The sequence below is a fragment of the Aplysia californica genome, unplaced genomic scaffold (genome assembly GCF_000002075.1).
Source record: "Aplysia californica isolate F4 #8 unplaced genomic scaffold, AplCal3.0 scaffold00377, whole genome shotgun sequence".
NCBI classification, from domain to species: Eukaryota; Metazoa; Mollusca; class Gastropoda; order Aplysiida; family Aplysiidae; genus Aplysia; species Aplysia californica.
The window spans coordinates 77,922-90,679 of record NW_004797647.1 but is presented as its reverse complement, the minus strand read 5'-3'; the positions used below and the strand labels follow the sequence as shown (position 1 = coordinate 90,679).

The 12,758-nt window shown below is 40.6% G+C and overlaps 1 protein-coding gene across 1 annotated transcript in view; it reads left to right on the top strand.

Moving 5' to 3' along the window:
- Positions 1-476: 476 nt before the first annotated feature.
- The window catches only part of LOC101850350 (leucine-zipper-like transcriptional regulator 1), a gene marked incomplete in the record, with an annotated part of 26,873 nt that continues 14,591 nt past the window's right edge, over positions 477-12,758 (top strand). Inside the window, 9 exon segments of the mRNA XM_013085462.2 lie at positions 477-636; positions 3,985-4,152; positions 5,363-5,425; positions 6,537-6,673; positions 8,082-8,190; positions 9,297-9,498; positions 10,207-10,346; positions 11,213-11,359; positions 12,671-12,725. Coding sequence (XP_012940916.1) covers positions 4,010-4,152; positions 5,363-5,425; positions 6,537-6,673; positions 8,082-8,190; positions 9,297-9,498; positions 10,207-10,346; positions 11,213-11,359; positions 12,671-12,725 — 996 coding nt within the window.

The following is a 12,758-nucleotide window of genomic DNA, read 5'->3' as shown; positions in this document are numbered from 1 at the left end:
GACGTCTCCACGTGCTCCACGTGAGTCTCGAAAAATGCTCACCCCGTCACTTGAATCGCGTTTCTTAGGCGAACGTTAAAGAGTGGTGTTGAGGAAAGTGTGTCAACTTTTAAGTGTTTTAGGTGTTTGTTGTAAATCACCTTTTATTTTTTTTACCCGCTTTCGACTTACATCAAAGAAAACGTGTCACCTTGGCAGTGACTTTCATGAATGGGCTTTTTTTAGTCTTTAGATCCTGTTGGTAACTTTGAGACCCGCATACAAAGACCCAGAAAGATTAAACAGAGCGATTTGTTTTTAGCCCGTTTTAACCGCGGTCAGACAAAAGTGAAAGAGCTATAGTGTTCTAAGTTCTTCTTACCTTTTTTGGTGTTGACCAGTCTATAACAAATAAATTTATAAATACTAAATCAAAGAATGTTTCGAGCCACGAAGAGCAGGTCGCGCTCTAGTTTTCTTTCCGGCTTCCGGTTGGCTACTGAATGCTGAGTGCAGAAATATCACAACTCACAACATTGAACAATCAACACAGGGCGAACAGACGTTAGGCTGGCCGTTGCTGCTACTGCTTGAGTGGGAGTTAGTAGTAGACGGCCTGGCTTCAAACTAAACATTGGTGTACTACTAGCATTTCCCGTAAGTCGTAGGGATACTATGAAGTCCTAAAGTACAGTGTTTGTTGTACTTTTTGTAAGAGCAAGCTTACTTTTTGTGCGCAAAAAAACCCAAGTCTGCTGTCTGGGAGACTCTCTACTAGACTAGGCTAATCTAGGCAGCAGGCCCTACTCATTCATGTGATGGGGCCGAAATTGGCTGATCGACTGAGTCTAAGACATAAGTCAGTCTAGACTTTAGAATCTAGATCTATAATCTAGATCTAGATCTAGACAGATTTGAGAGAGCAGAGATCTAATTTAAAATTACGCAGTGGCTATTTTTACGGCGATCCTCTCATGTACGCGACATGCCTCAAAGTATTAGATCTAGGCCTATAGGGGCCATTCAAAATATAAAGTTACACCTCAGAGGGGAAAGGGTGTCTTTGGCTTCTACTGTAAGAAAAGTGTAAGATTGGGTGGGGAGGTTAACCAAATATGACACTTCTGTGAGATGAACGTTTTGCTCATGACTGGGAAGATATGACACTTCTGTGAGATGAACGTTTTGCTCATGACTGGGAAGAAAAGGTGAAAGAAAAAGTGGATAAATGCCAGTTAACAAGACCCAGATCTGCATGATCACTGCAGATCCCCGTTGTTGTTTTTTTTTTTTTGGGGGGGGGGGGGGGGTTTACAAATAATTTTGAAATTATGATGAAAATTCTGTTGGTGGACATCTATTTTCTTAATATGTTTCTTTGTAACTTTGCAACTGTTTTGTTGATCTTTTAATGTCTTGATGTCTTTTATTTGTAAGGTACGTACCTATTGCATTGACAACAGTCTCAATCTTCCACATATATGCATTTCTTTTTAGTCCATATGGTTTGATTAAATTGTATTAACTGAAATTATATTTTTTTTACAAGCTAGATCTAGTTAAAAAAGCCACGTATAGTACAGGTATCTTTAAAATAATAATGGAAGTTGAAGATCGGAAAAAGTACTAATATTAAATTGGTGTAGGTGGGGGTTGGATGCAAATTAAAGAAGTCCCCAAAAGTGTAAGATTATATTTGAACAGCCCCATAGGTTTTCCATTTCCTCCTCTTCACCGTCATTCTATTCTCTTCTTCATCTTCCTTCTCCCTTCCTCCACCACCACCTCTTCCTTCTTCTCCCCACCATCATCATTCACCCTCTCTTTATCATCACCACCACCATCACCTCCTCATCACTATCATTACCATCATCACTGCCACTGCCAGCATCATCATCTCATTCACTGACATCACTACATGTACCACACCCACAAGAAGAGCGGCCATTTTGGAGTTAACACTTTTCGCCTTGGGAATGCCTTTAAAATGTTCCTCCTTCCTTATAATTTGCACTGAGCAGATTTTTGATAGAGGTGTAAAATTTTTTCTTTTTTTGTGTTCACAATGATGAATTTATTAATTATTGTGATTCAATTTCAGGGTACAGGAACACATATATTTTTTTACATTCAAATATCAAAATTTTGCTCAGTACGATTGACCATAGTATCTGTATCTACCATTCCACCAATTTTCATGCAATTTTGTTAGAGAGTAAGAAGCCTTCAGTTTTTTTAAATTATTGTTTGTTTTGCATGTTGGTGGTGTTTTCATTCCATGGCAACTTTCATATTTTCCGACTTATCAAAATTTACTTTCTTCATTATTTCTTATGCCCGTATAATTTTTTTTCCTAAATATGAATCGGAAAAAGAATCACCCTTGGGGTGAGCTGTTCCCCGTAAAAATGGACAGTAATAATATGAGCACATCAGAAAACAAAACACAAAAACTTTAAAAATGCGATCTATTTTATTATTTGAAAGAATCCCACAACAACAAGGTCCTAGTAAAGAACATAAAAACATTGAATTGTTTAAGTACAGAATAAAGACTATAATTATGATAATACTAATAATAGAGGATATTTAATTATAGTGCCTTACTCTCGGTTTTAACCAACTCAAAGTATGTTACATTAGTTTAGTCATTTAGTAAAATGTAGTATAAAATAACAAATAAGGTAGTAGCCTACAAGGCCTACAAGCCAAGGCGGAATTTATAAGACTGAAAAACGTGTTCTACGTCATCAGTTTGTGACCGCCGTAAAAAGAACATTTCAGTTAATAGGCCTACAATTTAATCAAACCATATGGACTTGAAAGAACGCATATATGTGGAAGACATTGAGACTGTTGTCAATGCAATAGGTACGTGCCTTACAAAAAAACAAACAAAAAAACCCAACAACAACAACAACGGGGATCTGCAGTGATCATGCACATCTGGGTCTTGTTACTGGCATTTATCCACTTTTTCTTTTACCTTTTCTTCCCAGTCATGAGCAAAACGTTCATCTCACCTCCCCACCCAATCTTACACTTTTCTTACAGAAGCCAAAGACACCCTTTCCCCTCTGAGGTGTAAGTTTATATTTTGAACGGCCCCTCCTATAGGCCTAGATCTAATACATTGAGGCATGTCACGTACATGAGAGGCGGAGTAGGGTCGCTTTTCGAGGATCGCCGTAAAAATAGCCTGGGACTCACTGAGAGGCTATCTTTACGGCACGCCGTAAAAAATAGCCTGGGAGGCTATTTTTACGGCTCGCCATAAAAATAGCCACTGCGTTAAAATTATTTAGTCGTAAGCTACAGACTACAGGCTAACCCTAACCCTACTTAGCCCTAACATACATGACCACAGGCTTGGGGCCAGTAACTTATAGATCTAGATCTAGTGCGAAAAAGAAATCTGTCGATTTAGATTATAGGTCTACACTTACTCCCCCGACTATTTAATAACAACAATATAATTAATTATTTACACAACATGACTCACAGATCGCCATGAATGCTTCTATTACAGTATATGATCATAGATAGAATCTAGTTTAAAGGCATTAATTAGTTTCATGGTATGGAAGGGGATAGATATATAGGAACATAGACTGAAATAAGTGTCCATTAGAGCTGATCATTTGGTGTAGCCTGTACAAATAGAATTAATTTGTATCATAAATAATATAATTTAAGTCAATGATGCTTCGTTTTTCAAAACCTTCGTTTGTACTATAGAGGTCATGATCTGACATAAGAATTTATATCGCTGTGTTTTATTTTACTGTCAAGTAACAGTTCGCTTGTGGTTTGCGATGTGCGGGTGCTCTGGTGTGGTTTGCTCCTTCTTTCCTATAAAAAATCTATCGTCTCTATCTCCCCTCCTTCTTTTTTGTGTGTTTGCTACTCTCTAGCACCTCTAATCTTTGGCTCTTATATGACCTTATTGTGTTGCAAGTGCCATAAAACACTTACTAAAACTAAAGTTTGCGATGTGTTCACCAGGTGATTGTTCCTGTACTGCCGCGCCATGGCAATCGCTCGCCCCCCTGGGATGGACTTTGACCACAACTGGCCTGAGAGCACGGAATGCCTCACGCTGGATTTTGGACCATTCGAGACTGTGCACATGTGGAAGCCCATGCCGGAGTGTGATGAGTTTGTTGGGGCACGGTGAGCTACTGTCACTTTACCACACAAATTAGGATTCCCCCCCCCCCCCCCCCCCCCCCCCCCGGGCGCTGCCACTGACTGAAGTTGTCTTTAGACCATTCCCAAAGGGGGATGTTCTTTTGCACTTTAGAATTGTAAACGGGCTGATTTATCGATGTCATGCTCATACTGTGCCGGAACAACATATATGGGGCGAAGTGCTGCTTTTTCTTTCTTATTCCTTACTATCGTCATTTTCCTCTACTTTTTTTGTTTGTTTGTCACTCTCTTCTTGTGACATTTGCTTTTGAACGAAAAAGTGCGAAAGGGTTCTTGAAATGACTAAGTTTTCGTTTTTCAATGTGTTCCCACGGACAGAGTTTCTCCATGCAAGCACCGCCAGTGAGCTAACCACAGGAGTGACCAACAGAAACTCAGTTGACTAATTATGCAAGTGTCTCAACGTACGATGGAAACATTTTCAGTTGACTAATTATGCAAGTGTCTCAACGTACGATGGAAACATTTTCAGTTGACTAATTATGCAAGTGTCCAGTTGACTAATTATATTATGCAAGTGTCCCAACAAGCTATGGAAACAAATTCAGTTAACTAATTATGCAAGTATCAAGTTAACTAATTATGCAAGTGTCGCCACAAACAATGCAAACATTACCAGTTCACTAATTATCATGCCAGTGTCCCAACATACAATATAAACAAATTCAGTTCACTAATTGTGCAAGTGTCCCAACAAAGGAAACGCTTTATTTTGAATTATACTAAAGCTTTGCCCTGACACATTATACCAGAGCTTGAAGAGAGCATTGTACAGTATAGCAACATGTTTTTGATCTCATCTGCACAATTTACCAAGTGGCACATGTAACGTTAGGCAATGGCTTGGGATGAATACATGTACGTATGTTATATATATATATGGTCCTTTGTGAGGTTAGGCTATGGCTTGGGATGAATATATGTACATATGTTATATATATATGGTCCTTTGTGAGGTTAGGCTATGGCTTGGGATGAATATATGTACATATGTTATATATGTATGGTCCCTTGTGAGGTTAGGCTATGGCTTGGGATGAATATATGTACATATGTATATATATAAAAATGTATATGGTCCGTGTCATGGAAGTATAGAATATGTATAAATGTATGTATCTCTAGATGACTGCTGTGGTATCACATTTCTCATCTCTCTGACTTTCTGCAGACGAAGCAAGCACACTGTTGTGGCGTACAAAGAGGCGCTGTATGTTTTTGGCGGAGACAATGGGTAAGATGAGTGAGAGTGTCACCGAAGAATGGTCTTGTTGTTCTTGTTGCTTGTCCTGTTCTGTTGTCCTTCGATATATAGAGCAATGTAAAATGTATTTGTTGCGATAACTTTGACACACAATTGTTTTGTTGAATTGGTGACATGTTGATTAGAGTCAAAGATGATGAATTTATTATCGTGTTATATTTACCTAATACTGTTGTAATCCCTTAATAAATGGAGTCTCTCTTACAAAAGCAATGAAGTCATGGAATGAAAGATATACAGAAAGATTCTCAGATATTAAGATTAGTTTTTGCAGGTTACTTGTTTCAGCTTTGTATCAAAGTAAGAGAGTCTACAAAAGATGTACATATTATTGGTTTGGTCAAATGGGAACTCTGGGGGGAAAATATTTTATTGTAGAACAGTTTGTGAAGTGATGGAAGAAGAATGGTCTTTTCTGCTGTAAAGTACATTGATGAAAGAATAAGTAGACGGAGAAAGAAATGCTGATTTTTTTTTTTACTGATCTTGTAAAGCATGTACTGATGTATTTTTAAGCTGGCGCACACTTTTTGAGAGTTTGTGTGTATTATACGCGCTGTGCGCACTTGCACGTGTGTTCATTTAAGCTTACTTGCTTGCTTACTTGGTCGGAGAATAGGCATCACTGCAGGCGGCACAATGCCATAGCTGCTCCTCCCTCCTCTCCGGGATCCATGAAAGGGTCTGTCTGCTGATCATGCCAGTTATCAGTTAGTTGGATTTTCTGCTGGCTTTTCCATGCTGGTTGCTGTCTCTCCCTGAGCCTTTAAGCTACATGTTGTGAAAATGTGCTTCAGAAAGTGTCCGCTTGGAGAAAGGGAAATGAGATTTTTAAAACATTTCCTTTGGTTCTTGTCTCCTCCACCACTCAGCAGGTGGGTGGTTGGCGGGTGCTCTGCTGTGGTTTGTTTCTTCTTTCCTATCAAAAATCTATGTCTTTATCTCCCCTTTTTCTTTTTTATGTTTGTTACTCTCTTGTAACACCTCTAATCTTCTGGCGCTCATATGACCTTATGCAGTTGAAAGCGCCGTAAAACCTCTACTAAAACTAAAAAACTAAACGAAAAACTCCCCCACTCAGGAAGAACATGCTGAACGACCTTCTCCGCTTCGACGTGAAGGACAAGTCGTGGGGCCGGGCCTTCACCACTGGGAAGCCCCCCGCCCCGCGCTACCACCACTCGGCCGTCGTGCACGAGAGCAGCATGTTTGTCTTTGGTGAGTCTGGCCTTTGGTAAAATCTAGACAGAAATATGGGTTGTTGTTTTTTGTTTTTTTAGTAGAGGGTTTTACAGCGCTCGCAACTGCATAAGGTCATTTAAGCGCCAAGGGGTGGATGTCAACAGAGAAGTCCTTACAGGGAATCAGACTTAGACTACTCACCTCTCTAGCCTCAACAGCACAAAGTCTGCTTTGACTATCAAGGCACCCCGGAAATAGCAGGTCACAAGAGTGTGACAAACATACAAAAGAAGTAGAGGAAAGAAAAAGCAGCAGTTCCCTGTTGTAGATCAGGCACAGTTACAATTTTACTGTGCTTGAACAAGAAATGTCCCTCCTTTAGGAATGGCCTAAAGACACTACAGTCAGTGGCACTGCCCCGGGGGGTAAATATGTTTTTAAATGGCCAATCATTGATGGTCAAATGGCCATAAAAGATGTTGAGCCAAAAAACAAAAATTTAATTAAAATTGCCAAACCAGCAGAAAAATGCTGGTTTCTTTGAGTTCAGTATTTTGGTGAGCGCCTGATTTCTCCAGAATGCCACACATATAATTGCAACACACGCTGGATAGGTGTTCAGTTTGTGAAATTATCCTCCTAAGTACTTGATGAACCAAAGTGCTTTTTCTCAATGTTCTTTTTTTTTACTCAGAAGTGGAGAACAGTTTTTTAAGGCCACTTCAGGCAGATCCTATTTTTTTATTTTTCCCTCTCTTTTTTGTTTGATGTCTGTCATCTTTCTTTGTTCATCAGTGCAGTTTGTCAGTGACTGTTAATTTCTTTTGTCTCTCTTAAACCTCAAGAGAGGGAGACAACAACTTTTATTTGACGTGTCAAGAGGGAACTTTACAACGATATTTCCACAATTTCGAATTACTACATGTGTATATTCGCTCAAAGTCAAATTACTGTATAGATGGTCATGTAAATTCAGACCACTAAACTGTCATCAATAATTTCTTTATATGCCCTCAATTACCATCTTTATGCAGACGATACACAGCTGTATGGATTCACTACAACTGACAATGTACACAATCTCATAGATAGAATCGCCAGATGTATCAATGATAGAAGAAAATGGATGCTCAAGAACAAATTAAAATTAAATTAGGATATTATTTGTTTGTAGCAGTGCATACAATGAAATCGACAATTTCAGAATAAACATCAATGGCCACAAAATATCAGCCCAAACTAAAATAAAAAATTTAGGTGTGGTGCTAGATCAAGACATGTCAATGAAATCCCACGTATCCAACCTTTGTAGAAATCTATATCTCCAACTGAAGAAAATAGGGAGCATTAGAAACTATCTACTTGTTGGTGTGACCAAAACTTTAATAACATCACTTATATTGCATCTCTTTTTGTCCCCTCCCGCTTCCAATTGTTGTACCAGGTGGTTACACCGGGGACATTCACTCCAACTGTAACTTGACCAACAAGAATGACCTGTTTGAGTACAAGTTCAACACCGGGCAGTGGCTGGAGTGGAAGTTTGACTCCAGGTGGGAACAGAACTGATAGACGTGCTGGTGAAATAAGCTGACTGGCCAAGTGAATAAATGCCGTTTTCTTGGATTTCATCATTTTGACGAGCGCCTGAGTTCACCACGCTGCACGACAAATGTGTGTGTGTGCCTGAAGAAAGTACCAAAAGTCGGATTTTGATCATTTTGAACACAATGGTTTTCTAATATTTAAAATATCTCAAGTGTTTTTTTGAGATATTGTACATTTTGCAAGGTAAGGTATAAAGATATAATTTTGAGAAAATGAGCTTTTAAGTTTAATAATTTAAGAACACATACAAACTTGAAAAAAAAAACAATTCAATTGTTTCTAATGTATTTATGCATGGAAAATTCGTTTCCAATTTGGGATTAAGTTGACATCAATATCATGATTACAAAACAATGGTAAAACATAGCGGGGAAGAGAAAACTTGCTTCAAGAATAGATTTTAACACCTTTCAAAAGCAGTTTTCATTATATATTTTTTAACACCCTACCCTCAAAATAATTCAAGATCAAATATTTAGAAGTCAAATCAATAAAATATCCCTTTTAACACATTGTTAAAAAATGGAGGAACAATCATTTTTTATGGTAACCCATTTTAATCAGAAAACTGAATTTTTGTCATTATCAGCCTGTAGCTGGAAACAGTCGGTGGCGACGTTTGGTACCTTTCTTCAGGCACACACACACATGTGTCATGACTGGGGGGGAATCAGGTGCTCATCAAGTTTTGGACATTCGGGGGTTTGGTAAAGCCTGTTCATTTGTCTTCCTTTTGGTGAAAAAAATATCCATGTTGAATAGAATGCAAAATATTTGCTATTGATAGAGGTCTGGGTTGCCTGGTTTCAGAAATGAAATTAGCGAGAGTCCTTGGAAACTGAATATTTTCATTTTTTTGTGCCTTTAATCAATGTTTTCCAGGAAAATCCACACTCAAGTTTGTTTGTAAATGGACAGAAAAGGTGTTGAGCCAAAAAAAGAAAATTAGAAAAATATTGGTCGTTGTCCAAAAATTGCCGATTTCTTTTACTTCATTATTTTGACGAGTGCCTGGTTTGACTCCGATCTTCACGAATGTCTCTGTCCATAGAGACGACGTGCGGGAGCCGATGAGCGCCAAGTCTCACAGCCGCACCGTCGGCCGCTCCCAAAGGATGCCGGTGGCCAGGGCCGCCCACGGAGCGGCGGTGTACGGAGGAAAGTTGTGGATCTTTGCCGGATACGACGGGAACGCTCGCCTCAATGACATGTGGACCGTCTCTCTGCTCGGGGACATCAAGGAATGGGAGGAGGTGAGGTCCAGATTTAAAGGGTGCACCATTCACCCAGTTATTATCATGCCCAACTGTTATGTCCCCCCCCCCCCACCTGCTGTAGTATAGTTCCTGTGACGTCGACCTTGTCTATACCCCAGCTTCACCAGAGGGGAGACCCCCCCACCCCCCCACCTCCTGCAGTATAAGTTTTTTTTACCTTGACTTTGTGTTTGTATTCTGCGACATCCCCCAGCTCCACCAGAGCGGCGACATCCCCCCCACGTGCTGTAGTATAAGTTCCTATAACCTTGACCTTGTCTCTCCCCCAGCTCCACCAGAGCGGCGACATCCCCCCCTCGTGCTGTAGTATATGTTCCTATAACCTTGACCTTGTCTCTCCCCCAGCTCCACCAGAGCGGCGACATCCCCCCCACGTGCTGTAGTATATGTTCCTATAACCTTGACCTTGACCCTGTCTATTCCCCAGCTCCACCAGATCAGCGACATCCCCCCCCCCCCCCCACCTGCTGTTGTATAAGTTTTTGTGACTGTGACCTTGACCTTGTCTCTCCCCCAGCTTCACCAGAGCGGCGACATCCCCCCCACGTGCTGTAGTATACGTTCCTGTGACCTTGACCTTGTCTCTCCCCCAGCTCCACCAAAGCAGCGACATCCCCCCCCCCACCCCACCTCCTGTAGTATAAGTTTGTTGTGACTGTGACCTTGACCTTGTCTCTCCCCCAGCTCCACCAGAGCGGTGACATCCCCCCCACGTGCTGTAACTTTGCCCTGGCCGTGGCCCGGGACTGCATGTACGTCTTCTCGGGCCAGAGCGGGGCCAAGATCACCAACAACTTGTTCCAGTTCAGTTTTGAGGACAAACAGTAAGGACATAAGGACATTTTCCCGCTTTTTGGGGGGGGTTTTGGGTTTTGTTTGTTTTTGTTTGTTTTTGTTTTTTTGTTTATGAAAGTGAAATGCATGGGTGGTTGGCTGGTGCTCTGGTGTGGTTTGCTCCTTCTTTCCTATCAAACATCTATCGTCCTGATCTCCCTTTCCTTTTGTTTTGTGTTTGTTACTCTCTTGTAACACTTCTAATCTCCAGCATTTATATGACTTTATTGTGTTGCAAGTGCTGTAAAACTCTTATGAAAAAAAAAAAAGTGAAATGCATTTTTGAGTGATACAGAATTCTTTTTTCTTTTCTTAAAATTGTTTTTTTTTTTTCATTTAGTGGCATTACATATTGTTTTGGGTCTTAAATTTGTGTAGGTTTTGATCAATACCTATGTTTTGTTGAGGAAATAATGCTCCGTATTCCCAACCACACTGTGTCTGTCAACATCACCCACAACTTGTTCCTGTTCAGTTTTGAAGACAAACCACACTCTCTCTGTCAAGTGATGATCAATGTTTTATACCCTCTTTTAAAAAATTATATATATAACTGAGGAAGTAGTTTGCTTCTGCCCCGCCTACCCAGGTCATGTGAGAAGCTTCCCAGCTGAAAGGTAGAGCAGATATTTCACGTGATATCTTTTCTTCGTGAGAACCAAGCTCACATCCATTGAAATTTGAAGATGTGATGTCTTTTTTTAATGTAATGCGCATTGGGCATTTTTTAGAAAATGGAAATGCGCAGCATGAATGCTATTTATTATTATTATTGTTGTGTCACATGACACGTTGTTTGTTCTTCAACAAAAGCGACAGGAAATGAAAGAAACACAAACTTTCTCCTGTCTCGCAGATGGACCAGGATTTCCACAGAGCTCATTCTCCGCGACACGCCCCCACCACCGGAGAAAAGATACGGGCACACGATGGTGGCGTTTGACCGTCACCTGTACGTGTTTGGGGGGGCCACGGGACAGACTCTGCCCAACGAGCTGCACTGGTAAGTCGCTCGCTCACACGGTCACTTTGGAAAATCAACACAGACGTCATCGCCTTTCTCACCCTGCACCAGGGTAAAGGCCTCGGATAAACACTTTCTCACCCTGCACCAGGGTATAGGCCACAGACAAACACTTTCTCACCTTGCACCAGGGTATAGGCCACAGACAAACACTTTCTCACCCTGCACCAGGGTACAGGCCACGGACAAACACTTTCCACCTTTCTCTATTCTGGGCTAGCCTCTTGATGTAATTCCATGTCTTCCCACTTTTCTGTACATCGATTTCTGTGATTCTTCTCCAGGTTCCACGAGGTCTTCCCCTTGATCTCTTGCCCTGTGGGTTCCAATCTAAAACTTTCTTTGCTATGCAGCTGCCTGACTTCCAGAGAGTACGTCCAATCCATCGCCACCGCCTTCTTCCTACCTCATCTCTGACTGGGATCTGTCTTGTTTTCCTTTACACTTCCACATTGGTGACCCTGTCTGTCCATCTGATCCTCAGTAACTTTCTTAGACACTTGTTCAAGAAAACTTGGATTGTCTTTATGCAAGTCTGTGATGCATTCCGTGTGTCACATCCATACAACAGGACTGATCTCTAGTTGGTTGGTTGGCGGGTGCTCTGGTGTGGTTTGCTTCTTCTTTCCTATCAAACATCTATCGTCTTTATCTCCCCTCCTTCTTTTTTGTGTTTGTTACTCTCTTGTAACACCTCTAATCTTTGGCACTTATATGACCTTATTGTGTTGCAAGTGCTGTAAAACTAAAAAAGAACTGATCTCACATTTGACTTGAAGATCCTCAGCTTTGTTCAAAGCGAGATATCAGACGTAAACTCCAAGAAATGTTGAAATATTTCATGACGGTCCAGACTATGGACTGAACATGTCAGTTTTAATTTTAGGTTGTTGATATTTCAAACTGGGCTGGGCTTCGAATTTAAATCTTGTTATTGGTTTATTTATGTGGTTAAAAAAATGTGAAAAGTTTAGAATTTCATTGGTTTATAGACTCTGTGTTTAGGAATAGCCGTTTCTATCTGCTTTTTCTAGTGAACTGTAAAAGAAAATGTTGTGATATACGATGTGTGTGGGTGGTTGGCGGGTGCTCTGGTGTGGTTTGCTTCTTCTTTCCTATCAAACATCTGTCGTCCTGATCTCTCCTCTTTCTTTTTTATGTTTGTTACTCTCTTGTAACGCCTCTAATCTTCGGCACTTACATGACCTTAATGTGTTGCAAGTGCCATAGAACACCTACTAAAACTAAAGGAAAATTGTGATGTACGATGTGTGGATTTTTTCTTTTCAGTTTTGACCTGGACTCACAGACGTGGTCTATCACTGAGCCAGCTCGCCAGGGAGATGTGAGTAGATTGTGGGGGTGTGTGTGTGTGTGT